This window comes from Mus pahari, chromosome 2 (genome assembly GCF_900095145.1).
Source record: "Mus pahari chromosome 2, PAHARI_EIJ_v1.1, whole genome shotgun sequence".
NCBI classification, from domain to species: domain Eukaryota; kingdom Metazoa; phylum Chordata; class Mammalia; order Rodentia; family Muridae; genus Mus; species Mus pahari.
The window spans coordinates 84,922,546-84,946,897 of NC_034591.1; the positions used below are offsets into that span (position 1 = coordinate 84,922,546).

Here is a 24,352-nt window from a genome sequence, read left to right on the forward strand (position 1 = left end):
GCAGCTGAGGATGGCCTAGGCCCTCTGGGCTGGCCAGGGACATGGGAGAATCATGTCACTTGATTATAAGGGTGTAGGGGAATGGCCCCAGCTCTTGCACAGCATTGGGGAGCCTATATATAGGCCACCTGGCTCACCTGCAGGTCTAGAGACAGCTGGTGGCCTTAGAGGATAGGTGTACAGCCGTGAGGCACGCTGGTTTGTAAGGCACAGAAAGCGGCTGTGTTTGGGGCACCGCTGTGGCCTCACGCCTGAGCCCCTCAAGGCATGGTGCTGGGATTGACTGGGCCTCTGTGGCCCAAGCCATTTCCTGCCACGGTAGAGTGGGCTAGATTTAATTTTTTTAAAAACAGGTAAACTGATCTCTCTTTAAAAAAATAAAATCTCTGGTCTGTAAGGTCACTTCAGCTGCTTTTTAAAGTGGCTTTTCTGGAATGGTGGAAGCTGATGCAGGCCCACAGGCACCTAGATGGTGGACTTGGAAAAGGACACTCGCAGGTGGTGGTTCTCGCCCAGGTCATGGTTGTGCAGTTCAATCAGCGCCTGCACTGCCTCCTCCACAGAGCCCATCTGGATCAGTGCCATCTTGCGGTCCTTCTGGAAGAACTTGAAGCCCTTGACCACACCACCATTGCTGGAGAAGAGGCTCTTGAGGTCATCCTCTGACACAGAAGGCGGGATGTTGGAGAGGTGCAGGGTAGCTGAGGGTGGAAAGATGTTCTGGAAGTTCTTGGAGCCTGGTTTCTTGAAGCGGTGGAGCGGGGAGCTGCCATAATCCTTGGTCAGGCCCTGGTCCTCCTGACCCTCCCGAGGCAGCTGCACACTCTGATGCTTTGACAGTGTGATGCGCACTGACTTCCCGTGCAGCTTGTGCCCATTCAGGTGGCTCATGGCCAGTTGGGCCTGGCTGCCGTCTGCCATCTGCACAAGTGCATTCTCCTTCTTATTGAACAGGATCTTCACCCGTTGCACATCACCATAGACACCGAAGAGAATAAAGAGGCTTTGGGGTGTGACTCTCTCAGGGTTCAGGTTGCTGATCAAAAGGACGGAATTCCCAGCACCTGCCAACCCTGGGATGGCAATGCGGCCAGCCGCAGCAGCAGCAGCAGCAGACGGGATGGCCAGGGGGGCCAGGGCTCCATGGACATTAGGGACAGAGAGGCCAAAGGCTGCTGCCATGGTCTGGTCCAGCGAAGGTTGGCTGTCTCCAGAGGGCAGGTCAGGTCGAGTGTAGTCTCTGCTCTTATCATTGTTGTATTTGACGTTGAGACTGGTGAGCTTGGAGAAATCGATGCGAAGCGTGCAGCAGGCGTTGTAGATGTTCTGGCCATCCAGGGACAGTTTGGCGTGCTGGGCGCTCACAGGGTCAGCGTACTGCAGCAGTGCCTGGAACTGGTTGTTCTTGGTGAACGTGATGATCTTCAGGACTGTGCCAAACTTAGAGAAGATCTGGTGCAGCACGTCCAGGGTCACTGGGTAGAAAAGGTTTTCCACAATGATCCTGAGCACTGGGCTCTGGCCTGCCATTGCCATTCCTGCGTCCACGGCAGCAGCGGAGGCTGCCAAGGCCAGGTTTCCAGACTGGACGGAGTTCACAGCCTGGTTGGGCGAGCTGTCAGTCTTGAGCTCTTTGTGGTTGGAGAACTGGATATAGATGGGCTGTCCACGAAGCACTGGCGCCACCGACGTGTAGTAGTTAACCATAGTGTTGGCAGCCTCCTCTGTATTCATTTCAATGAAGGCCTGGTTCTTCCCCTTCAGCATAAGGATTGGTAACCTTCCCAAAGGGCAGCCCCAGGGAGATGACCTCGCCCTCAGTAACATCGCTGGGTAGCTTTCGGACATGAATGACTCTGGAAGGGACTCCTGCGCTCCTGTTGTCACCTTTGAACTTCTTGCTATCGTTTCCATTGGCTGCTGAGGTGGAGCTGCTCATGATGAAGGGGCCGTTGCTGACACACGTGGAAAAGAGCTCGTCGGATCCCCGCTTTGTACCGACTGCTATGTCTGGGACGATGCCGTCCATGGCACACCGAGGAGACCCGCGGGGAACGGAGCAGAGGCGCAGGAATCGAACAATCTTATTTTTAAGTTCTGTACTTTATTTGAAGATAAAGTATATACCTTTGAATTAATGAGTATTCCTTAGCAATCTTGGAAACGAATTGAAGGCATGCTAAAATCTTGATGAAATTTGGTGAACCAAATGGCTCAGAAGGTGTTGCTGTTACTGTTGGATGGACCGGTCAAGCCTGTAGTCCTGCTTCTCCTTCCCCTCAGCCTTTTTATAAAGAAGTTGTTGGCCAAGTTGATGACTGCCGTGAGACTTAGAGTTCTAATCGTACAAACACCAAGTCTGAACTAGAAGAAGCGAGCTTGGGAACTCCTTGCATTTTCAGCCTTCTACCCCTTGAACATAAACACCTAGGTTCCATGAAACTCAGAACATGTACCTTACCCACAGGGGCAAATGTAGGGACTTTATCTTACTGGTCACTGCAGGAGTTCCAGACGGTTCTGTTCCTCCAACTCTAGCATGTTTGAAAGCAAAATAAGCATGCTGCTTGCCTGTAGGTTCCCCAGGAGAAGGCAAAAATGGAGGCTACATAAAAATAAAATACCCTCTTCTTCCAGTTTTAGCATGTTCTAGACTTCTAAACCATGGCATGGGGCATTTCATTTTTTTATGGCAGTTTCTACAAAATGCTGTACCTGTGTGTGTGTGACCCAGAACTGAGCACTGTGCGAAGTGGGCAGAGCGCTGAGATCATTTCACCTGTGCCTCCTTAGAAGGCAGTTCTTTGCATTGTGGACACAGGGTGTACCCTGGGTCATGATCTGGAAAAGAAAATGAGATCATTACGATGTGCCTCTGCCATTCTTGACACATCTCACCTGATAATAGTTACCATGTAATGTTTTATGAGTGCTTAGAATCATAGTTTCAACTGTCTATTCTTTAAATTTTTCAGCATACACAAAAGTACAACAAGCCGGTACAACTTAACTGTTAACAGCCAACAGATAACTCATGACCAATCCTACCTTAATGGACTGCTACTCTTGTTTTAGCAGCACTTGAACTGTAGATATAAATCCAACTAGACAGCTTGTTCTCATTTGCCCCTGGTGGGCTTTGCTCATTATATTTAAGATATTTGTGTGTATTACATGTACTGACACTCCTTAACTGGGGCTGGAGAGATGGCTTGGTGGTTAAGAGCATTCTGTTCTTCCACAGGACCTGACTGAGTTCCTGAAACCCACATTAGGAAGATCACCACTGTCCATAACTCCAGCTCTAAGGGGATCGATGCCTATTCCAGGAGAACCTTAATGACTCTGGCCTCCAAGGGCACATCCACTCACATGCATGTACCTATATGCAGACATACACATACCTATATATAACCAAAACCAATAAAAATAAATCTTTAAAAAAGCAACAGATTTTAGCCAGGCATGGTGGTGCACGCCTTTAATCCCAGCACTCGGGAGGCAGAGGCAGGTGGATTTCTGAGTTCGAGGCCAGCCTGGTCTACAGAGTGAGTTTCAGGACAGCCAGGACAACACAGAGAAACTGTGTCTTGAAAAACCAAAAAAATAAAATAAAATAAAATAAAAAATAAAAAACAACAGATTTTTAAAAAAAGATCCTTTATCTGCAGCTGGAAGATGGCCAGTGGTTAAAGCACTTTCCAGACAAAGAAACAGATGTGAGTTTAGAACCTGTGTAAATGCTGTGTGCAAATGGTCGCTGTAGCTGTAGCCTCATGGAAGGAAGAGAAAGGACCCCCAGTATAAGCTGCCCTTTGAGACTAGCCACACCAAGCAGTTGTGTACACCCTGAGGACAATAGCTAGCCAGCATAGGTACTGTCAAAGCGTATTCCATTTTCCAAATCAAAACCTCACAACTGCATTCGTGCACGAATAACATTAAATCTTCCAAGAATTCCTGTCACTGGCAGGAGGAACATTTTGGAATGTCTTTCTCTTATATGCTTTCTGTGTATGTTTTTAACTACAAATCCTTCCATGGCTTTAGTCACCTTCTGGAAGCATGCCCTCTCCCCCCTGGCTTTGGTGACACTGTTGCCCCTTGTCAACTCCTCTGAAGATGTCTTGCTTTGACCCTGGGCTAGAGACGTAGGGGTCCAGGTGAACTCTAGTTAATTTTCCTCTGAAGTGCCTGGAAGTCTGATCTGGCTCTGGCTCTGTCAGAGCCTCCTGGCTCAACGACAAGAATGGAATCTTACTCATTTTTAATCCTCTGCATCCAACCCTTTGCACAGTCGCATTCGTTTGTTTGAAGCACTGACTGCTGACGGTGACGTTGATCACAATGACGGTGGAGATGTAGATAACCCTGTGTGATTTTTCTCGTGCGCGCTATTTTCTGTGTGGTTTTGGTTGATCATTATGTCCTGTGAGGTAGCAATCTCCTCATCTTGTTTTACAGAAGATCTGGGAGTTCATGAAGATTAAATATCCTTACACCATTCTGCACTGGATGATAGGGCTGAGATATGAACCTAGTCTCATTTGACTGCCAAACCTTATCACATCGGCTGCGCCTACACTTTCCTTGAAAACAATCTGCCTGGACTTCTCTGGCTCTCACTTGTCTCCTGTCAGAGCTTGCCTACCCCTTTCCCCATCAGCTCCCTGAGGCCTGTCACTTGTGCCAGGAACCTTCGGTGGCCCCATTTCTCTAAGAACTTCACTCTAGGCTGTGCTCTACTCCTCTTGCCAGTAACTGTTTTGAAGTCCATACCCCTCTTCATCAGTACCTTGAGTGCCTGTCCTTCGAGAGTTGATTCATTTCAGTCACCTATTTGTTGAGCCTGCTTGAGCCCTCACTGGCCACTCATTTCTCCAAGTTCCTAACTGCTGCCTTCCAACGTTCATTGTCCCACTTACATTCCTCCCCGGGTCCACCCTGGTGGAAGCATAAGCCACCATTCCAGCCCATATGACTGTTAGCCGTGCTCAGTGCCAGCTGGTAGTTGTCAGTGTCACTCAACTACATAGTCTTCTCTGGTCCTCCCTGGAAGGCTGTTACCTTGTTAACCATTTATCCTGTTCCTTCAAAGCAAAGCAGTGGCTTCATGTCCCCTGTAATCCAAAGTGGAAAATGGATACAGCAGAGTCTTATTGCTACATTTCCTCTCCTTTGGGTATTGGGGGGGGTGGTGGGTGTGTGTGTGTGTGTGTGTGTGTGTGTGTGTTTTTTTTTTTTGGGGGGGGGGGGGTGTTCTCCTGAAAGCCAAGCTCCTGTATGGTTAGCCATGATAGAAGGCATGCCCTTTGCTTCATGTGGACCAGAAGCTAGGTCTTAAGGCTAGAATCCTAATTTTATCTCTTTTGCCTTGTCATGGCAAAGAATATGAGTAAAATAGCTAGCTACATTGTCGACAACACCTAGGGTAGGTAGGAAGTCGGCTTAGAAACAACCTTGGCTCTGCTGAGCCAGGGAGGTAACCGAAGGACAAGCTCTTAGGTCCCTAGGGAAGGCTGATAGGAACAGCACTCAATTGGTCAGGTGGACACAAAGAAAAGTTTCTGAGTTCAGGTATAGAAATAGTAACAGACCTCTAGCACAGGTCTTTAAATCAAGTCCCCAGTCTGAGCAAATGGCCGATTCTGCATCCTTCCTTAATCAGGCTTCTCTCAAGTCCTTGCCACCTTTCAAGCTTCCTGTAGGCTGTGCACAGCTGTGCTTCTGAAGCCAGGCTTAGTTCTAGAATAACATCAGGAATATGACCAGGTTTGTTTAACTAGAACAGCTGTTTGTTTGTCCCATAGCCAGATCTTCCTGCTGCTTAAGACCTCTGGTTTGCACTGTCCAGGGCAGTGAGCACTTCCTTAACTTGTGAGGCATAAGAATGAGCTGGGGACTTATCTTTCTCTATACTTATCCTTATTTGTAGCTGTATGTATATGTGTGTCTGTGTGCACATATGAGTACAGGTGCCTGCAGAGGTCAGAAGGTGTCAGATGCCCTGGAGCTAGAGTATAAGGGCCTGGGAGCCTTCCCCTCTCTTCCTCCCAGGTTGATGATGAGAACTGAACCAAGAGAGCCATCTCAGCACTTAACCACCAAGCTATCTCTCCAGACCCTTACCTCGCGTACTTAGGGCAGGGGTGCTTCTAGGACACACATTGGCGGGGTCCACCCCAGTTCTGATTCAGTAGGTCTGGGATGGAGTCTGAGAATTACTGTTCTAAGAAATTCACAGATGTTCCTGAGGTTGCTGTTGCAGGTATGCAGAGCACAGGCTGAGAGCCACTGTACTAGAGCACACCTTCAGTGCAGCCTGTTACCCTTTGTGGGCCCTTCCTCTCACAAGTCTATAAGAGCACTACTAAATGGAGCAGGGAGAATTTCTCTTATGCCATTTGAAATTCACGCTATTATTAGTAGCATGTGTCTATTGTAGTAGTCTAAGGGGATGTGTGCATTCTTGTGTGTACACAAGTGGAAGCCACTCTTTGCCTTAGTATCTTGAGACAGGATCTCTTATTGAACCAGAAGTTTACAAGTTCAGCCAGGATGGCTGATGCAAAAGCTCTTGAGATCCACCTGACAAATAGTTAAAGGTGCACACATTCAATATGCAGATTTTTTTTAACCTGGGTTGTAGGGACTTGAACTTAAGTCCTTGTCTTAGCTAAGTTCTATATTGCTGTAACAAAATACTGTGGCCAAGGCAACTTATAAAAGAAAGTGTTTAATTTGGTTTATCATTTCAGACAGTTAGAGCGGAGCTCATGATGGTGGAGCACAGTTGTACTAGAGCAAAAGGCAGAGAGAGCTAACAGAGAATAGGGTGGGTGCTTGAAACCTCACAGCCAACCACCCCTAAGTGACTCACCTCCTCCACCAAGGCCACATTCCCTAATCTTTCCCCAACTATTCCACCAAAAGCCAAGTATTCTGAGGAGCCTGTGGAAGCCATTCTGATTCAAACCACTGCATTCCTCATGCTGTAGAGCAAGCACTGTTACACACTGAGCCATCTCCCAGGGCCCAGAATTGCTGTGTTTTATTGTAGACCACTTGGATGTCATTGGTGCATACTGTTTATACTCCTAGCAAAAATGCTAATTAGCTGGAAGGTGGTGGTGCACACCTTTAATCCCAGCACTTGGGAGGCAGAGGCAGATGGATTTCTGAGTTTGAGGCCAGCCTGGTCTACAAAGTGAGTTCCAGGACAGCCAGGGCTATACAGAGAAACCCTGTCTCNAAAAANAAAACAAAACAAAACAAAACAAAACAAAACAAAACAAAACAAAAAAGTGCTAATTAATGAAATAACAGTAATTTCTTTTTTTAGGGGTGTTGTAGAGTAAATAAAAACATGATATAAAGCCCTCAACATGGTCCCTAACATAGAAAAATCTAGCTTCAGAGATTGACCTAACTGTAGTAACACAAGAATGAAGAAAGGACAGAAAGACACAGTAGTACAGAAAACCTGGTGGACTGTGCTCGCTCTAAAGGAAAACATTGCCTGCACAGGCTTGAACCTATTTTATGCATTAAAATCTAGGAGGTGGGCTTATTGTATACAGCTGAACAAAGGAGGTAGCTATAGCAGTCTCAGGCTTCAGTCATCCTCGAGAAGGAAGCTGTGGTTAATAGTTTCTACATATACCACTCCCATTTGGACCAGAGGAAGCCTTCGCCACTCCCACTGATCTGAGGCACTGGGGTCTTTGACATACTCATGTCAACATACATTAACTGATGCCTTTCTCTCTCCCCACATTACCATTTTTCAACATTCATTCATTCATTTTTGAATAAACACATTAGCCATTTAGTTATCTTAAACCAGCCATACAGATATAAACAGATATTGTCTGAGCCAATACTTTCTTGCTGAACTAGGTTGCAGGTAAAACTTGATCATAAGCATTGTTCCCAGTGTTAACTATAAAAATTTGTCTGGACAGATTAGATGGATGGGGCATGGCCCAGCATTAAAGCAGGGGCCAAGAACTGTACTGCTGTAGGTCATAGGGCACCTTCTCTTGGACTTCCCTCAAACTGAAAACGTGTATAGATACCTCACATGGGTACACAGTAGCATGGTTATTGGAACCTCTTAAACTGGAGGTGAGGGTTCACAGAGTGAACATATTTGTCCTAATCAAATACGTGGGAAAGCCAGGAATTCCACCTACCTAAAATCTGTGCAAGGAAGCATACCAGTAGGTAGGTATTCATTGGCTTAGAATAGACAGTTTCACTGAATACCTGTGGGAAAGGCCAGCAAGGTGTATCCCCCAGGGGTGGTCTCACAGCAGCTAATACACAGTCGCTTTGCTGTATAGCTTACTCTACCCCAGGTGTTTATGGAAGTCCCTTCCTCTGCATTAGTCACTGTGAGAGGGAAGGTAGAACAAGATGATCAGGACGTGGATCTGATGTTGAAGAAATATGAACTAAGATCTCTAGCTTTGTGATCTTGAGAATTCTCTAACCTTCCTGAGTTCTATGAGCATAATAAATCCAACCTCTAGGGATACTAAATAAATGTGTATTTGCACAGAGCGCTGAATACTAGTTACAGTGACTGGCACACGGTAATGAAGACATGTAGTCACTATATTACAATGTTTTGTAAAGCCAGTTAGGTAACAATATGCATTGGGTAGCAAATATGCACAGCTTGTCCTGCCTACCCTCCCCGTGCATGGTCAGGCCCTTCAGGAATCCTTTAGCCCCTGAGCTATAGGCATAGAACAGGAATTAAGTAATAAAGGGGATTAGTCACTTGGAGCAAAAGTAGTCACTGAAGCTTTTCCTGAAGAGGATAGCAATGGAAACAGGAACCTAAAGCTAGAGAAAATTTCATATATAGCCAAGAAGCTGGCAGAGAGCTTGAGTGAAGGCCCAAGACTTAAAAACACAATACAAAGTCAAGGACATGAATGTTACAGCCTGACACTGTTTCTGTGTAGCAATAAAAAATTCCAGGCCTGAACCCTAGAATCTGTTTATCTGGACTCAAACTTTATCCTAGCAGCTTTTTGGATGTCTGGTGCTTGACACATGGCTGATGTGGTGTATGAAACTAGAAATAAAATGGAGCCTCCCTCAGGTTATTGTGAGGACTTAGGACTGTGCACCAAGTGCCATGTCTCACCTGGTACCTGGCATTTGGTGCACACTATATAGAAACAAGCTTCTTTTGTGGTTAAGGGTTTTATTATGATGCAGAATTGTGAGAGGGCCTTGAATGCAAACCCTTTGGACTTTCCGATGGAAACCCTGGGAAACCCCTACATCTTGTTCGTTCAAGTCAGCCTTTCAGAGCTATAAGCTAGGGCTGGGCTGTACTGGTCAGGATGAGACTGGACGGTTGGGGACAAGGGTGTTGCTCCAGGGGTGATACAGTAGCTCTGGCTTGAAGTGCTCAGAGCCTAGAGTCAGCTAAGCCAGAGGCCAAGAATTAGGGAATGAAAATGGAACTTGTCAGGGTTGTACTTGAGAAACTTGAGTACCCCAGGCTGAGCTCCCTCTGTGTACTGAAAGAGCCACTGCTAAAGCTGGTATGGTGCTGTCACTGTCACCATTGAGCACACAAATGCCACTGATCCAATTAAGATCCAGTGTGTCTCAGTGATTCAGTGCCCCAAAATGTGAACCATCTCAATAGCTTTATAGGGGTTACATTAAGCTAAATGCATTGGATATAATATCTTTTTTCTATCTTTCTTTTCATGTGGCCCTTTAAAAAATAAATAAACTAAGCCAGGCGTGGCGCACGCCTTTAATCCCAGCACTCGGGAGGCAGAGGCAGGCGGATTTCTGAGTTCGAGGCCAGTCTGGTCTACAAAGTGAGTTCCCGGACAGCCAGAGCTATACAGAGAAACCCTGTCTCGAAAAAACAAAACAAAACAAAAAAAAAAGATAGCAAGTAGCTCACATCTCTGTCAGACAGATCTTGATCTGAGGAGATAAATATCAGGCTAAGGAAAAAGTCTACAGTGATCAGGACAGTGGAGGCGTTCCCTCTTGAGCAGGACATCAGAGGAATGGGCATGGCTTCATTGGGTTTTACCTGTAAAATCCCTTGTTGGCTCTGCCATACCAGAACCCCAAAGTGGTCCTGAGACTACCTGCGATGAAGCCAGGGAGCACCGTGTAGAAGCATGCCACTGTGTGTGGCAAGCACAGACTGGCCAGCGTTGTAGCACTTCCCAGAAGGAAGTGGCTGTCGTGGAAACCAACTTGAACTTTTGTAGCAAAGAAAAATGTCCACTAATAGAACGATCTCATGCTAAAGGAAGTCAGCCCTGTAGGCTACTGTCATCAAAAAGAGAATCATTCATGTCTTCGTCAGAGCTTTGAAAAGTCACGCATGGACAGAATAGCATTCTTCTAAATAGGCCCATTTTAATTAAAGGCAGAAATAAAGATGGCAGGAGCCAGAGGCAGAGGCTGGCCCTCACTACTGGTATTTCAGGAAAGTCTTCCACCGAAGCGTTTAAACTGTTTACCTGGACCTCGTTGCAGACCTCCAGAACCAGCTTTCTGAAGCAAGTTCCTCAGGTGTTCTTAGATACCCAGTAACATAAGGGGTTCTCTGGCTGCCAGGGCCAACAGCTCCTGCCCATTGCATTTATTATGGAGATTGGCTAATTGTCCTGGCTCCTTCCCAGCATCCTAGGGCACATGGAATGTTGCAATCATCTGTGTCCTTACAGTAGCCCCACCTAGGGTCTGGGGCAGTTGTCCTCTTCTCCTTAACCCCTCCCCCCCTCTTCTTGCAAATTCCCTCCACTCCACACTTCTGCTCACACTGCTTGAGGGGACCAAATTGAAAATGAGCCCCTGAATAGGACTTCCTTTTATTCAGTGAGGCTAGTGGGTGCATAACATTCTTTTCTGCCAGCTCCATCCTGGATTCTGCTATTCAGGGCAAACTTCACAGGGTGATGAATATAATAACATCTTAAGAGTCACGTAGCCTGAGCTGTAGTCCCACTATGTGCAACCTGAGGCATGTATGTATGTATATATTTATTTATTTAGAACCTCTGTGTACCATTTGCAAAATAAATAATAAAGGGTCAGGGCTCCTGACATTGTTAAGAAAATTAAATGCAATGATGTGTGCATCTGGTACAAGCAGTACTCAGCAAATGTTGGCCGTTGTCAGAATTAACCATTTTAACTTCCTGTCTTTATCTTTATTATTTGGAAATGTACCTTGGTGGCACACACCTTTAATCTACTTGGAGACAGGGGCCGGCAGATCTCTTGAGATTGAGGCCAGACTAGTCTGGTCTACAGAGTGAGTTCTAGGACACCCAGGGCTACACAGAGAAAGCTGTCTCAACAAAAACAAAAACAAAACAAACAAAAAAACAAGTCAAGATAAGCCAAAGAAAAATGTCAGGTAAGGCTGTCAGAGGGAGGCTCTGCAGAGTCTTTGAGAGAGATGTTATCTTTTTTGTTTGATTGATTCTAAACTATGTCAATGTCCCTTAGAGATCTCTAGAGTGTACATCTTCTCCATACAAAATGAGTGTTCCTCTTCCTCTACAAACTGCCAGCAGGAGCTGGGCAGCACGTGCAGCTGGGCCACAGGCTTGGATTCCCTTGGTCTCACAACCCATAACCTCACTGGGAAAAGAGTGTTAAGAGTTGGTTCTTGGGCTGGTAAGATGGCTCGAGTGCTCTTCCAAAGGTGCAGAGTTCAAATCCCAGCAACCACATGGTGGCTCAAACCATCCTTAATGAGATCTGACGCCCTCTTCTGGAGTGTCTTAAGACAGCTACAGTGTACTTACATATAATAAATAAATAAATAAATAAATAAATAAATAAATAAATAAATAAATAAATATTAAAAAAAAAAAAAAAAGAGTTGGTTCTTTCTCCACGGAGGTCCAGGAGTCTGAGGTGGTCAGCAGTGATAGCAGGGCAGTAATAGAAATCAGAGCTAATCTGTAAACTATTAACAGCAGGCTAATAATTCTGTGTGACTCATGCTCCAGTCACAGCCAACAGAAAGCACCCTGCAGTTTTAGCAAAAGTGGTCCTAAGATAGACTGAGGTACCTGTGCAGTCACGGAAAGGCAGAACAGGCTCTCACCAGAGTGCCTAGCAAGGACTCCAAACCAATACAAAAATGAGCCAGGGTTCAGTGTCCAGTGCAGAACCAGAAGACCACCATGACATGTGGCCTCTCTGTGATTGATGAGTAGACTCTGGAATACCACACCACCCAGCTCCTCAAACTGCAGCCTGCCTTCCACCCTTCTTGTCTGCAAAAATTCCTGTCACTCCCATGTGCCAGATAATTTCTAAATACTTTGAGAACTGTTTTGGTGGCAAGAGAACCTAGGTGTTACCATTTGCTATGAGTACTATCCAGTTACCACAAGCCAGGGGCTTAAGCAACAACAGTTTGGGGTTGGTTTGATTTTTTTTTTTCCCTCATTTCTGGCGATGAGAAATATGAGATCTAAGTGTTGGCCTACTTGCCTCACTTTGTGAACCTCTAGGCCCAAATCTCCCTTTCTTATAAGCCCACACTGTTTTATGGGGTAAGGGCCTACTCGCATGATCTCATTTTAACTCAGTTACCTCTTAGAAGATCCTGCTTTCAGATACAGTCATACTCTAGCATGTATGAAGTTAGGGTGGGGAACACAATCCCTCCCATGAATGTTGGGACATATTTATTTCTACCTAGCCCTGCAGTTCAGTGACATATGCCAGGAAGAGTCTGCCAAGCGCCTGGAACTAAAGAGTATGGTGTACACCAGGCAGATAAGAGTACGGATGCTAAGCACTCTAAAAAGAGTTACTTGTATTTATTAATCTACATGCTTTTCCCAGTGGTAGTGATTGAATCCAGGACCTCAATTACAGAAAGCATGTATCCTAGCACTAAATCATAACTACACACATGCTAATTTTATCTGATACTTTTAACAGTCTTTTAAATAGGAAAGTAGTGTTATCCCCATTTCTTACCATAAGAAAGTTGAGGCTTAAACAACAAGTCTTACACAAGACTTTTGCTGGGAAGAGCAAGAGCGAGTCCATGCTACCCTGCAACTGCATGCCCAAGGCACACAGAGCAGGGTCAGAACTAGCAGATGTCGAAGGAGCAGCTACCTGTCAGATCCAGCAAAGGATTTTCCAGTTTTTCTAGACGTTGTCCTTCTACAGTGAAATCTCTTTTTTTCTATTTATTTTTATCCATTTGTTTGTTCATTCTTAAATTCGTTGTTTGATTTTTGAAGACAGTCTCACTGTGTATCCTTGGCTGGCTTTGAGTGTTTACCTACCTCTGCCTCCTGAGAGCTGGGATTAAAGGCATGCACCTCATCCAGCTGAAACCTCTCTTTTTTAAAGGTTGATAGTCAATTTGATGCTAAAACACACTGTACAGTGCTCGTGGGACCCAGTCTAACCATTAGCCTTCAGGCTCTCATATGAACCGTTAAGTGCTCATGAGGCTGAAAGGCTGTAACAGCCTGCTCTGCACTTCACCCCTCTTAAGCCGTATTAAAAAGTTATTGGTACCTGATCACATAACCTCATAATTCTTCAGCAGTGCATTAATCTTGGTTCACACTAAGAACATGGGGTTGAGCCCAGCACTTAGCGTCTCTGTGTTTAGTACTTTGAGCACAGTGTGTGTCTGTGTCCCATCTCTCACAGCCCTAGGAGGCAGGTCTTCTTGTGCCTCCTTTATAGAAGATTCAGAGAGCTGGAGTAAATGGAGGCTTGCTCTTTTGTCACAGCCACAGAGGGATGTTTGTTCTTGGAAGTTGCTTCGCCCCAGTGATTAGCTCTGGGCCAGGCCACTGTGACTTGTCATTCAGACTATAGGCTCCTCTGTTCCTTCCACTGACGAGTATGCTCTGTGACACATTTTATGCTCACTTTCCTTTCTGGCTCAGGTCCTCTTGACACAGGTTTAAGTGCCTGTATTCCCTTAATGGAACACCTTTTTCCTAGGAATTTCTAAGAATCTCTGAATTTAGGCAAGCCATAGTGTCAAAAACAGTGCAAACTATTTGATTAGCTAAATACCTCATGTCTGTTCCATTATTTTGCCCATGTATGAAGCTGAAAAGAAGCAACAGCTGTTTGGTCAAATGGCCATTGGCTCAAGTTCTTACATTTTGACTCTACTGGGGAGAATGGAGTGCTGGGGTTCAAGACAAACACTGCCACCATCAGCGTGTCAGAGGTGCTCCCAGTGATGACCCACACTGTGGAACATTCTGTGGTGCCCCACTCCTACCCCTCAGTAGTGTTTTTTTGTTGTTTTGTTGTTTTGTTTTGGGGTTTTGGGTTTTTTTTGTTTGTTTGTTTGGGGGTTGTTTTTTGTTTTGGTTTTTGGAGGTTTTTTTTTTTTTTTTTTTTTTTTTGTTTTGGTTTTTGGAGGTTTTTTTTTTTTTTTTTTTTTTTGAGACAGGGTTTCTCTGTGTAGCCCTGGCTGTCCTGGAACTCACTCTGTAGACCAAGCTGGTCTCGAACTCAGAGATCCTCCTGCCTCTGCCTCCCAAGCACTGGGATTAAAGGTGCGTGCCACCATTGCTGGGCCAGTGTTTAAATATAATTAAAATTAACCACTTTAATTATATTTGTACCCTTTTTGTGGTAGAGGTGGGAAGGGGGACGTCTGAAGAGAAGTCTCACAAGCTGCATGGAATACGGAGACTGGGTTGCCTGGGAGACATTCTTCTAGTTCTAGTTGCCTCACCTTTAAAGCAACAGTAATAACTTCATGCAGGGTTGTAATAAGGCTTCCTGAAAGACTGTGTGAAAGCAACAAGCTCCTGATTTCCATGAGGATGCCACGTGGTATTTGCCCTGGACGCTCTGCTTGGATAAAGCATGCTGGGGCAGAGACGACAGCCTGGCGCTCCTGTCCAGGAGAGAATAGATACATTTGGGGTGTTTTCTACCACTGTGGCCCTGCTCTGCCCAAGGACATTAGATGAGGTATATGAAGTATCTGCAGGGAGGAAGGTCCTCTCTAGCCAGTCCCAGCCCCAGAAAGGCCTCCCTCCCTCCGAGCACTGAAAGAGACACAGCCTCTATCTAGATTTGAGGCAGCTCAGTAGAATTCCATGTCTCTGAAAGATGTTCTTCCACTTACAAAATTTCGACCTGACTCCTCTCTAAGAACAGAAACACTAATCAGAAATTCCTTTCCTTCCCAGTGGCCGAGTGGCTATTTTCTAGGGTTGCCCACAAGTAAGCCATTGAATTGACTCCCCAAAGCTGTTGCTACAGAAATGTAATAAAAGCACATTGTATTTAAGAATGAAGTTAAAATGCTTTCGTCTCTAAATATTAACTATTTCTCTAGGCAAGGTTATCCCTGTAACCAGCAGAGGGTAAGGAACTTGCAGAAAATTTGCATTTGAGCTGGAAAACCGGAGAAGGGTGGCAAGTGGTGTGATAGGGTTGGGCTCCCTTGAGACAGAAAAGGAGAGCTTCTAGTTGCTTCTCAGTGCTGCCTCTGCGAGGGCCGGCACTGTGCCGGGTTTTTTGGTTTTTTTTAACCATCCACTCTCAACACACCCAACCCACTACCAGACCTGCTTAATTGAAAGCATGTTGCTGTAGGTGTTGCCTCAAGCTTGTCATTCCAGAACTTGGGAGGAAAGCGTGAGAATTACAAGTTCAAGGCCAGCCTGAACCAGCATGTTCCTATCTGTGTGGTCATCAACAAATTATCCATAGTCACTCTGTTTTTATACAAACCTAGGAAGAGCCCTCTCTCAGTGGTGAGAAAAGATACCTACCTTTTGAGACCCTGCTTCAAAAGGGGGACAGGAAATTGCTAGGCCCAGATTGGTAGCTTGTGCCTCTAGTTCCGGCTCTTTGGGAGGTTTCAGCAGGAGGTTGGCCTACACCTAGGAGACTGGAGCCAGCCTAGGCAACATAGTGAGGACATGCTCCCCCACCACACACCCGTTTAGTAAGAAGGAAAGAGGATGTGTAGAGAAAACGAAGAGTAGGAAAGATACCCAAGTGATGTATGGACCTCTTAGAGCCTGGGAACCTGCAACATCTCCCCGTGGCAGGGAGTCTGACCAAGTCCAGCTAAGGAGCAGTAGAGGTCTGAACTGGCAGGAATGAATTGTGGATTGCTGTTTTTATCGCTTTCATTTTCTTTTGTCTTGGCTTACAAGCTAACTGGTTTAAATATTAATTGTAAGACAGTCGGGAAGGGAAGAAGTCCTTGTCCCGTCATCCCCACCCCCGCTGTGTAGTTCTGGGTAGCTATCTTCACTGAAAGAGGGAACTTCACTTCCCAGGCTTTTATAAATAGAGCTGGGCTGTGGGTCATCTGTTGGTGGCACACAGGTAGGAGCAATGAGTGACGTCCCTGTGTGACCTCTCCTGCAGTTACATGAAAGTTTGCCCTGGCCTTAAAAACTGTACCTGAAGGTTGACAAAAAGAGAATGCTTGGAATGATTCCCATGCAAAGGGAACATAGCAAAATCCTGAGGGTGCAGCCTACAAACCACAGCCACGCAGAAAAAGAGTCAGGGTCACATTCAACCAGCCTCCACCTGGAAAGAGAGTCCAGGTTCCCAGGCTGCAGGGATAGATGTCGGGGCCTGCACTCTGCAAGGTGAGGTTGCCCATGCCTTGCCAGCACTTCAGACCCTGATTAATAGACCCTGGCCTGGATGCAAATTAAGGGATGTGGGCTCAGGGATCAGTGATAGGAGCACCTTCCCGCTCCCCAGGAGATCCTTAGCCTCTCTCCTGGGTGGGGCTGCATGACTGGAAACTGAGGAAGAGTCTGTTAGTCTGTGTGTTGAATCAAGGTCACTTAAGGCCTTTGGCAAGGCAAAGCTACCCTGCCCTGCCATACACTTCCTTGTTTGTACCTCTGTTCTACTGGGGCCTCCCTATTCCCCTAATCTACTATTGACTGTCACCACCCCTTTGGCTCTGTCCTGATACTGATGTGGCAAAATTGCTAATGACTTGTTGTAAAGGGCCCTGCCTCGACCAAATTAATCAGAACCCCTGAGGTCCACTGAACAGGTAGGGGAAGAGTGAGGGAATTCTAGTACTGCCCGCAGCTGCAGTTTGTAGACCACCATTGCAGTTCTGGACCCCATACTAGATATGCATAAGCTCTGGAGGTGGCTAATGGCGCCCTTTTCTTACAAATGAGAAGATAAACAGTCAAAGTGAAACAACCTGCCCACTCTCAACCTCCTGATTAGTAGCAGGGAAGCAGCCAAGCCTGGTACCTGGAAGCCAGACGACGCCAAGGCCTAGTACAAAGTCCTGCACACAGATCGAAGGGATATCATTGGCTCTGGTTTTTGAATGTGTTTTGGTTACATATAAATGTGTAAAAATGAGCACCAAAGGGTTCAGCCCTCTGAGATCTCTGACACAGCCCTTGGAGACATCTATGTCTCAGGCCACTCACTCAGTCTATATTACTGGTGTTTTATACCTTGTCTGGTCTAAGTCTTGTGCAGCAGCAAGCCCTCCCAAAGAATGAGTCAGCCTGGGTTTGCTGCTGGCGCCATGGTGCCCTAGACTGCTGAGTCCTCACATAGTGCCAGGGAGGCACACCTACTGCCCACCTGCTCCCATGAGTCATGAAACTGCCACCTTCCTGCCAGCTCAGCCGTTTTCTCCAGTTGCCACCACTCTAGGCATTGATGTAACCATATATGGAAGGGGCACCAGGCAGCGCTTGCCCTGGACCTGCCCTCCTCTTGAAATGGTGCCCTTGGCTAAGTAGACAGGTCAAAGCTCAAGGGCCAGGCTCTTTCCACTGCTTTGCATTATCTGGTTGTACAGACAAGACAGCAGGGTGGTGTAGAATCCAAGGGCTCAGGCCAGAGAGGAGGGTCAGCCCTCTAACATTCGAAGGCAGGTTGAGCAAGGGTCTTGGCCATCAGGATAAAGCAGGAAGGAATGATAACATTTTACTATTTCAGGCCATTATACATTTGACATTTACTGTAGATCTATCGTGGAGAGTCCTACAGCTGGAAGGTCTCTCCTTTCAAATAAGGACTTTGCCTGCCAATAATCTTAAACTTACTGCACATCTGATGTCCCCTAACAGTTGCCCTGTGTGCAGAGTTCTTTAGGAGAGGACTTTCTCATCATTTCCTGTGACTTGAAGTTTTCATCTGGCCAACAGAAATGAAGCCTTCTGTTATAGGTTGTGGTGATGTTCTTTAAAGGACACTTTTCTGTAGTATGTCAGGGCACATAGAGTAAACTGATTCTTGCTAAATTTCTGCAGAAAGGTTTTGTAGATACTCTGGCACATCTAGATCATCACCAGAATTACTGTGGGGCATTTCTGGCTGGGATAGTTGGGGATATGCAGCCAGTCTCCTTCAAGTAACCCACTTTAATAAAGGTTCAAATAACCCAAAGGAAATGCTGTTCACCTTCCTAAAACTTCTCTTCAGATTTCCGGAAAGAAGAATCATCAAAGATGTCCAGCAAGACGGCAAGCACCAACAGCATAGCCCAAGCTAGGAGAACTGTGCAGCAGCTGAGACTGGAAGCCTCCATCGAAAGAATAAAGGCAAGTGTGAGCAACCTGGTGGCGCGTTCTGGGTAATTCCCCCACCCTTCCTGGGCGGGAGCATCAGCCGGGGAAGCTACAGCTGTGTGCGGCTTGCTTCCAGGCCTTTCCTGGAGCAGGCTGACAAGAATTTAGTTTTCACTTCCTAGCCACCACGGGTGTTATTCCAAAACAGCTGAGGGAGCAGCAGATCTCTAAGCTGGTCCCTCTGTCAGGCCTGGGACAAGCTGGAAGTGCCTGCTTTCCTGACTGAGTGTGAGCAAGCCTTGTCTTCTGAGTGGGGACAGGATTCCCAGAGGAGGTGATAAACAACCTTGTCATCCTTCCAGAATTTATCAAGGGCTATAGAGTTATCAAGTATTACAGGTAACTGCCAGTTTGACACTTCCTGCACAAAACAAAACAAAAAGGCTGCCTTTTGGTGTGCCACTGAGTGACTGCCTGGTGCCCCAGGGTTTATAGAGACCCCATCTTGAGGCAGATACATTTTCTTAGGTACCTTGACCTTGCAGTGTTCCTTTCAACCATGAGAAGACTGGCCTTTGAGAGCGCTGGAATGTTATGACTCATGCTGTTTCCTGAAATGGGAGCAATTACCTGACTGGAGATAGTCACCTGTCTGCAAAGCTTGAGGTTCCTGTGGTGGCCCTCACAGCTCTGGTCTTGTCACTTCTGGAGTCCACCTCCAGACTCCCTTCACAGGACAAAGAGTTGCACATGCCACTCCAGAGAAAGGCATGGTGACTTCCTCTGCTCCTGTGTGCCTTTCGCTTCCCCACCCTAGGTGACAGAGAGCAACTCTCAAAGCCTACTCAAGTATGAGCTCCACTATTCAATTTTTAAATTCTGTTCTGTGGACCAGTCTTCTTCCTCTTGCATAGAAACTAAAATGTAAACTTCCCCTTGACTATCATGCCTTTCCTTCTTTGTCTCTAACTTTTATTTTGAAACATTTCATAATGCAGAGGAATGGCAAGTGTCCAAACACTCAGTTTTTACTATTAATTGTTTTGGTGAGGGTGTGTGTCAGTAATAAGCACACATGTAGAAGCCAGAGTACAGCAGAGAAGACTGTTCTCTCATGCCATGTGGGGCCTGGGAGAAGAACACAGGTCATCAGGCTTGGCAGCAGGAGCCTTACCCACTCACCAAGATTTCACAGGAGTTTACACTTCTTACCATTGAGTATTGTTAAATGTCATTTGTTTTTATTTTCTCTCAGTGTCTCTCTTTTGTTCCACGTTCATACAGAAAACACTAGGACTTTTTCTTTAAGCCACTTGAAAATCATTGTTCTTCGGGGTTCTATAACAACAGTATCTAACCAACAGTGTGTTTTATGGGGAATCCAGGCAACCTGTTTCACAGAGTAGCCATCACCTAGAATGGAGATTAAAGTTTTTGCTTGCAGGAGAGATGTCCTCCTGGTCACTTGGTCTTAAGTCAGGTCTTACTGGCCAGGAACCATTTTCCCTGTACTTGGCGAGCGGTCTGAAGGTCATGCTATGTCACTGATTATTGGATTCAGATACACTACTGACATTTGTCAATAAAGTCTACGCTTTCTTATTTTTTTTTTCCATGTCAGGTCTCAAAAGCATCTGCAGACCTGATGTCATACTGTGAGGAGCATGCCCGGAGCGACCCTCTGCTGATGGGCATACCGACCTCAGAAAACCCATTCAAGGATAAGAAGACCTGCATCATCTTATAGTGGACCAGGAAGTACCCCTTGCCTCTTAATGCAAACCACAGCAGCAACCTGAAGAGGTTCCTTCAGCTTACCTGGTAACCACCGCTAGTAACTAAAACACCCTTCTCTTGGAATAATAGACCCTGAAGTCTCTCTTTTTCAAGTTGTCCTTTCTTCGCCCTTTACTGATTTAATACAGAATAACAATCTTATTTTCTATTTGATAACTATGGTATCACATTGGGTTACTGTATAAGGAAAGTGGCAGGGGAGTTGTGGGAAGCTTGTCTTTACAATATACAATTGATTAAGATATGTCAAGACCAACATTGTCTAAGCACCGGCAAATTAAAATGTCGAGAATCACTCCAGTCAAAAACCTTTATATTCTATTCTTAATAATGTTTGTGCCAACCTATATCCCATGTAAGGGATCTGGGGAGGAGGCATGTGTCTACAACCATACCTTTTTGCACTATGGGCACTAACCATCCTGAAACTTCCTGCGGTAGCATCCTCCCTTCAGAGTTACATCATTGTCCTGACTCTGTGTAGGTAAATTTCCGTGAAATTTTTGTACAAAAAAAAAGGATAGTGAAAGAACATTGCAAAGTCCACCTGCATTATAATGAGCGATGCTGTTCTAGCCCCTCTCTTGGAATCGGGCTGGCCCCTTAGTCTACAATAAACGGTGCCAGTTAAAAACCTAAGGCTAGCACTGAAAGCCCTTTGATGGGGCCTTAACTCATATCAGTCACCTGAGCTTCTGTGATCCTGAGGCTAAGAAAGGGCAAGATACCCTCGGGAGGACCCTGGGCAGCTTACACTCCAGGGCTCTTGATCTCTGCTGGATTGGGGGTGGCCACCTCAGAAACTTCCATCCTCATGACTGGAATGGAAGAGCCAACCGAGAGCCTCCCAGTCTCGAGAGGGAGGAGAAATCCTTGAAAAGAGCTGCTCTCCTGGGCCCAGCTTTACAGGCAACCCTGCCCCTTTCTCCTCACCAGCATGGTACCTGCCCTTACTGCTAGAGCAACTGCTTTTAGATGGACATTCCCTCCTTCCCAGTTTCAACTGGTGGACCACAGTGGGGGAAAAAAACATTCAAGCAATATAAGGACACTTGGGCTCTTTGCAGATGCCTGTAGTTCCAACACTACCATGTCCACAACCCACCCTGGGGGAAGGGTCCTTCCAAAGGGAGGCTTGCATTCTGTGGAACAGTTTCAGCGTCTTGCAGTTGGGTCCTCACTTTTACTCCGATCATGAAAATAGCCCTTGCACCCTCAAGGTGTCCAGTGGTGATCCCAGAGGCACATAACCTGCCATGACCAAGAAAGGATTTTGACTTTGTCACAGTGGCCATTTAAAATAATCTATTAGAAGCCCAAACCAAACACAAAGCCTGTGATATTTTAGTTTATTAAGGTAACTACAAATGAAGGATTTTAAAAAGTGTTCTCAAAAAGGACTTAGCCCCAGGAGTTGTTTATAAAATTTCCCCCACTTGTATACAGTGTGCACTAAAAGAAAATGTATTTTCATATCTAATGCCTGGGCTTTGAGCATCATACTTCTTGATGGTAAGCATGCAGTACTATTCCTAAGTGGCTCAGAGGCATCAGAATTTCTCCATGTTACCCATCTGCTCGGCACTCGGAAATGAGCTTGTGAAATCCATAGCACTGCCCACAACCTGTTCTCACTGCTTAGCTCCCAGCTGGATTAAAGACACCTGCTCAGGCGGGGGTTGGGGGGGAGAGAGGGGGGGGAGCTTTTACCTTGGAAAAGGTAAAGATGGAAATGTACACCAAAAAGACAATTTTTACATTTAATGGAACGTTCTTTTTTTACAAGTATATTTTTCTACTGATAGTTTCAGAACACTAATCTTATATTCACTCTAATCTTAAACATATTTCTTTAAATATTTATAAGGCAGTTTATTACAGAATATTTTTATGCAATCATGTACACATTATTGGTAGCAAACATAGTATATTCTTTAGTACTTAAACATATTTTTGTTAAAATACTTTTAATAGTAAGAAATGAATTTGAGGTCCCAGGAGATTTTGTTGCCTTTTCATTGATTAGAGACAATAAATATCTTGTAACTCCTAACCAGATCTGAGCTGTGCTCACAATAATAACGGAATCAGATTCTTTGATGCTGGACCCAGGAGGGAAATCTTTAGCCAACTGTTGACTTACTTATAGCTAGATGTCTATGTGAGAAAGTATAATATATGTATACATATATATGACATGTAGGAGTCACTTTTATTTATCTGTCTTTGTTCACTTATGAAGCCGGGTAACTGCAGCAGTATGTTGGTGATGTCATGATGCACAGAAGTCCCATGTGGAATGTTTTTCCCACACTGATAACTTGGCTTCCTTTCTGTATGTTCAGTCTGTTGTCTGAACTAACACTCCTGCGAGCACTATACTATACTCTTTATACGCTGATCCCTAGTTCATCTTAAATTTGTCCTTGTCCCTGACAAGATAGAGTACACAAGATTCCATGACTCCAGAGCATCTTGAAAAAACATACATATTTTTAACTAGGGAAAATATAGCAGATAGTTCATAAGCTGCGGGTTGTAGCTAAATATTCCGTTTCTTTGAAATCATGTTTTTAAATTCTTTACCATCTGAAAGAAAAAGAGTGTCATACACTTTCAAGGGAAGGCTTGCTCTGCTTTTTCTGTGTTTGGATTATGTTTATACTTTACTGATCTTTAAACCATCCATGGGGGAAATTTTATACCAACGAATTAATAATTATCATTCCTTGTTTACACAATGTAAGATGTGTCAAACTGGGGCCAGCAAGATGACTCAGTAGGTAAAGGTGCTTGATGCCAAGCCCAGCAGCCTGTGTTTGATCTACAGGATGCACAATGTAAAAGAAAAGAACTGATTCCCACAGGTTGTCTTCTGACCTCTACACACACACACACACACACACACACACACACACTAACATTTAAAAATATGTGCCAAATTATATTTGTTTGGGTGCCACCTTCCACCAGCTTACCACTGTGGTAGAACTGTCAGACTCCTCACCCTGAATTTGTAATAAAAGTGTGTCCATGCACAGGCCCAAGAGTCACCTCCAATGAAATAAATGTAATACTGAAGTATGCTATGATGTTTGTTGTTTTCTTTTATCGGAAGCCTGTAAGCAGGAAAAATACATCAAATCAAATAGAGTAGAGCACTTACCAGTGGTCGACGGCCTGGTCAGTCCTGTGCTGGGTGACTTAGGACCAGGCACTTCAGCTCTCTGAGCCTCCCCTTCCCGTGTTGTCACGAGGGAATAGAAGCAGAAGATGGCTGAGGTCCTCCCTGTTCCCGATGCCTTGGTTGAATGACCTGCCTCTGCCTTTCTGCCAACGTGTTGGTGCTATAAGCTGCTTCAAGTACCAGTTTGTCTGTAGTGTGCGCTCACCTAATCACTTGTTACCCAGTGCCTGTTCTAGGGTTCTGGACTTAACGATTTCTGTGATGTTTCATTTTTAGCCATGTTAACTCCTAACATATATTCTCTTATGTCTCAGTAAAGTTTCATTTGATAAGTTGTTGAGATTTTGTTATTTGATAATATTCTTTGGCTATCCATCCAGCATCTTAGTTACTTTAAAACTGTGATCGTTATTTGGAACTCTGTTCTTTGGAAAGAATAAAAGCATTTTTTCACTTGCTAACATGCTCACAAATGTGAGAGAAGAGTCATTAAAAGCTTTACTTACTGGGTCAGTGCGTCATTGACTCCTTCCTGTGTTTTGCCCAATAAATTAATAAAAGACTATTTCTCTTCTCTTTCTCTTCATTCACTTGACATTGTCTAAGAACCTTCTGAGAACCAGGAGCTGTGGTGTGCAGGTAAACGAGGCTCACCCCGGCCTCCACAGCCTTAGGGATGGCATGAGGAAGGCGGGGTGCTGGCACTCATCTCGATCCTTGCAGCACCGTATGGAGAGCGTGAGTCATGAAAGGGCCTTCTGGGAGCCAGAAGAAGGGACAAATGTCACAACAAAATCTATTAGGAAGGCTACTAAGGTGA

General features: G+C 45.3%; 1 protein-coding gene and 1 pseudogene across 7 annotated transcripts in view; one reads left to right on the top strand and one right to left on the bottom strand.

Annotated features, from left to right (window-relative positions):
• The window catches only part of Gng12 (G protein subunit gamma 12), a 117,027-nt gene extending 92,985 nt beyond the window's left edge, over nt 1-24,042 (top strand). For all 6 annotated transcript variants that reach the window (XM_021188807.2, XM_021188805.2, XM_029535710.1 and 3 more), the window contains 2 exons: nt 18,463-18,581; nt 20,170-24,042. In XM_021188807.2, coding sequence (XP_021044466.1) covers nt 18,489-18,581; nt 20,170-20,295 — 219 coding nt within the window. In that variant the 5' untranslated portion in view covers nt 18,463-18,488 and the 3' untranslated portion in view covers nt 20,296-24,042. The remainder of the gene's footprint in view (nt 1-18,462; nt 18,582-20,169) is intronic.
• Nucleotides 7-2,069, bottom strand: LOC110314453 (annotated as a pseudogene). The gene has a single exon (XR_002380169.2). The product of XR_002380169.2 is annotated as a polypyrimidine tract-binding protein 1 pseudogene (transcript).
• Nucleotides 24,043-24,352: the final 310 nt, after the last annotated feature.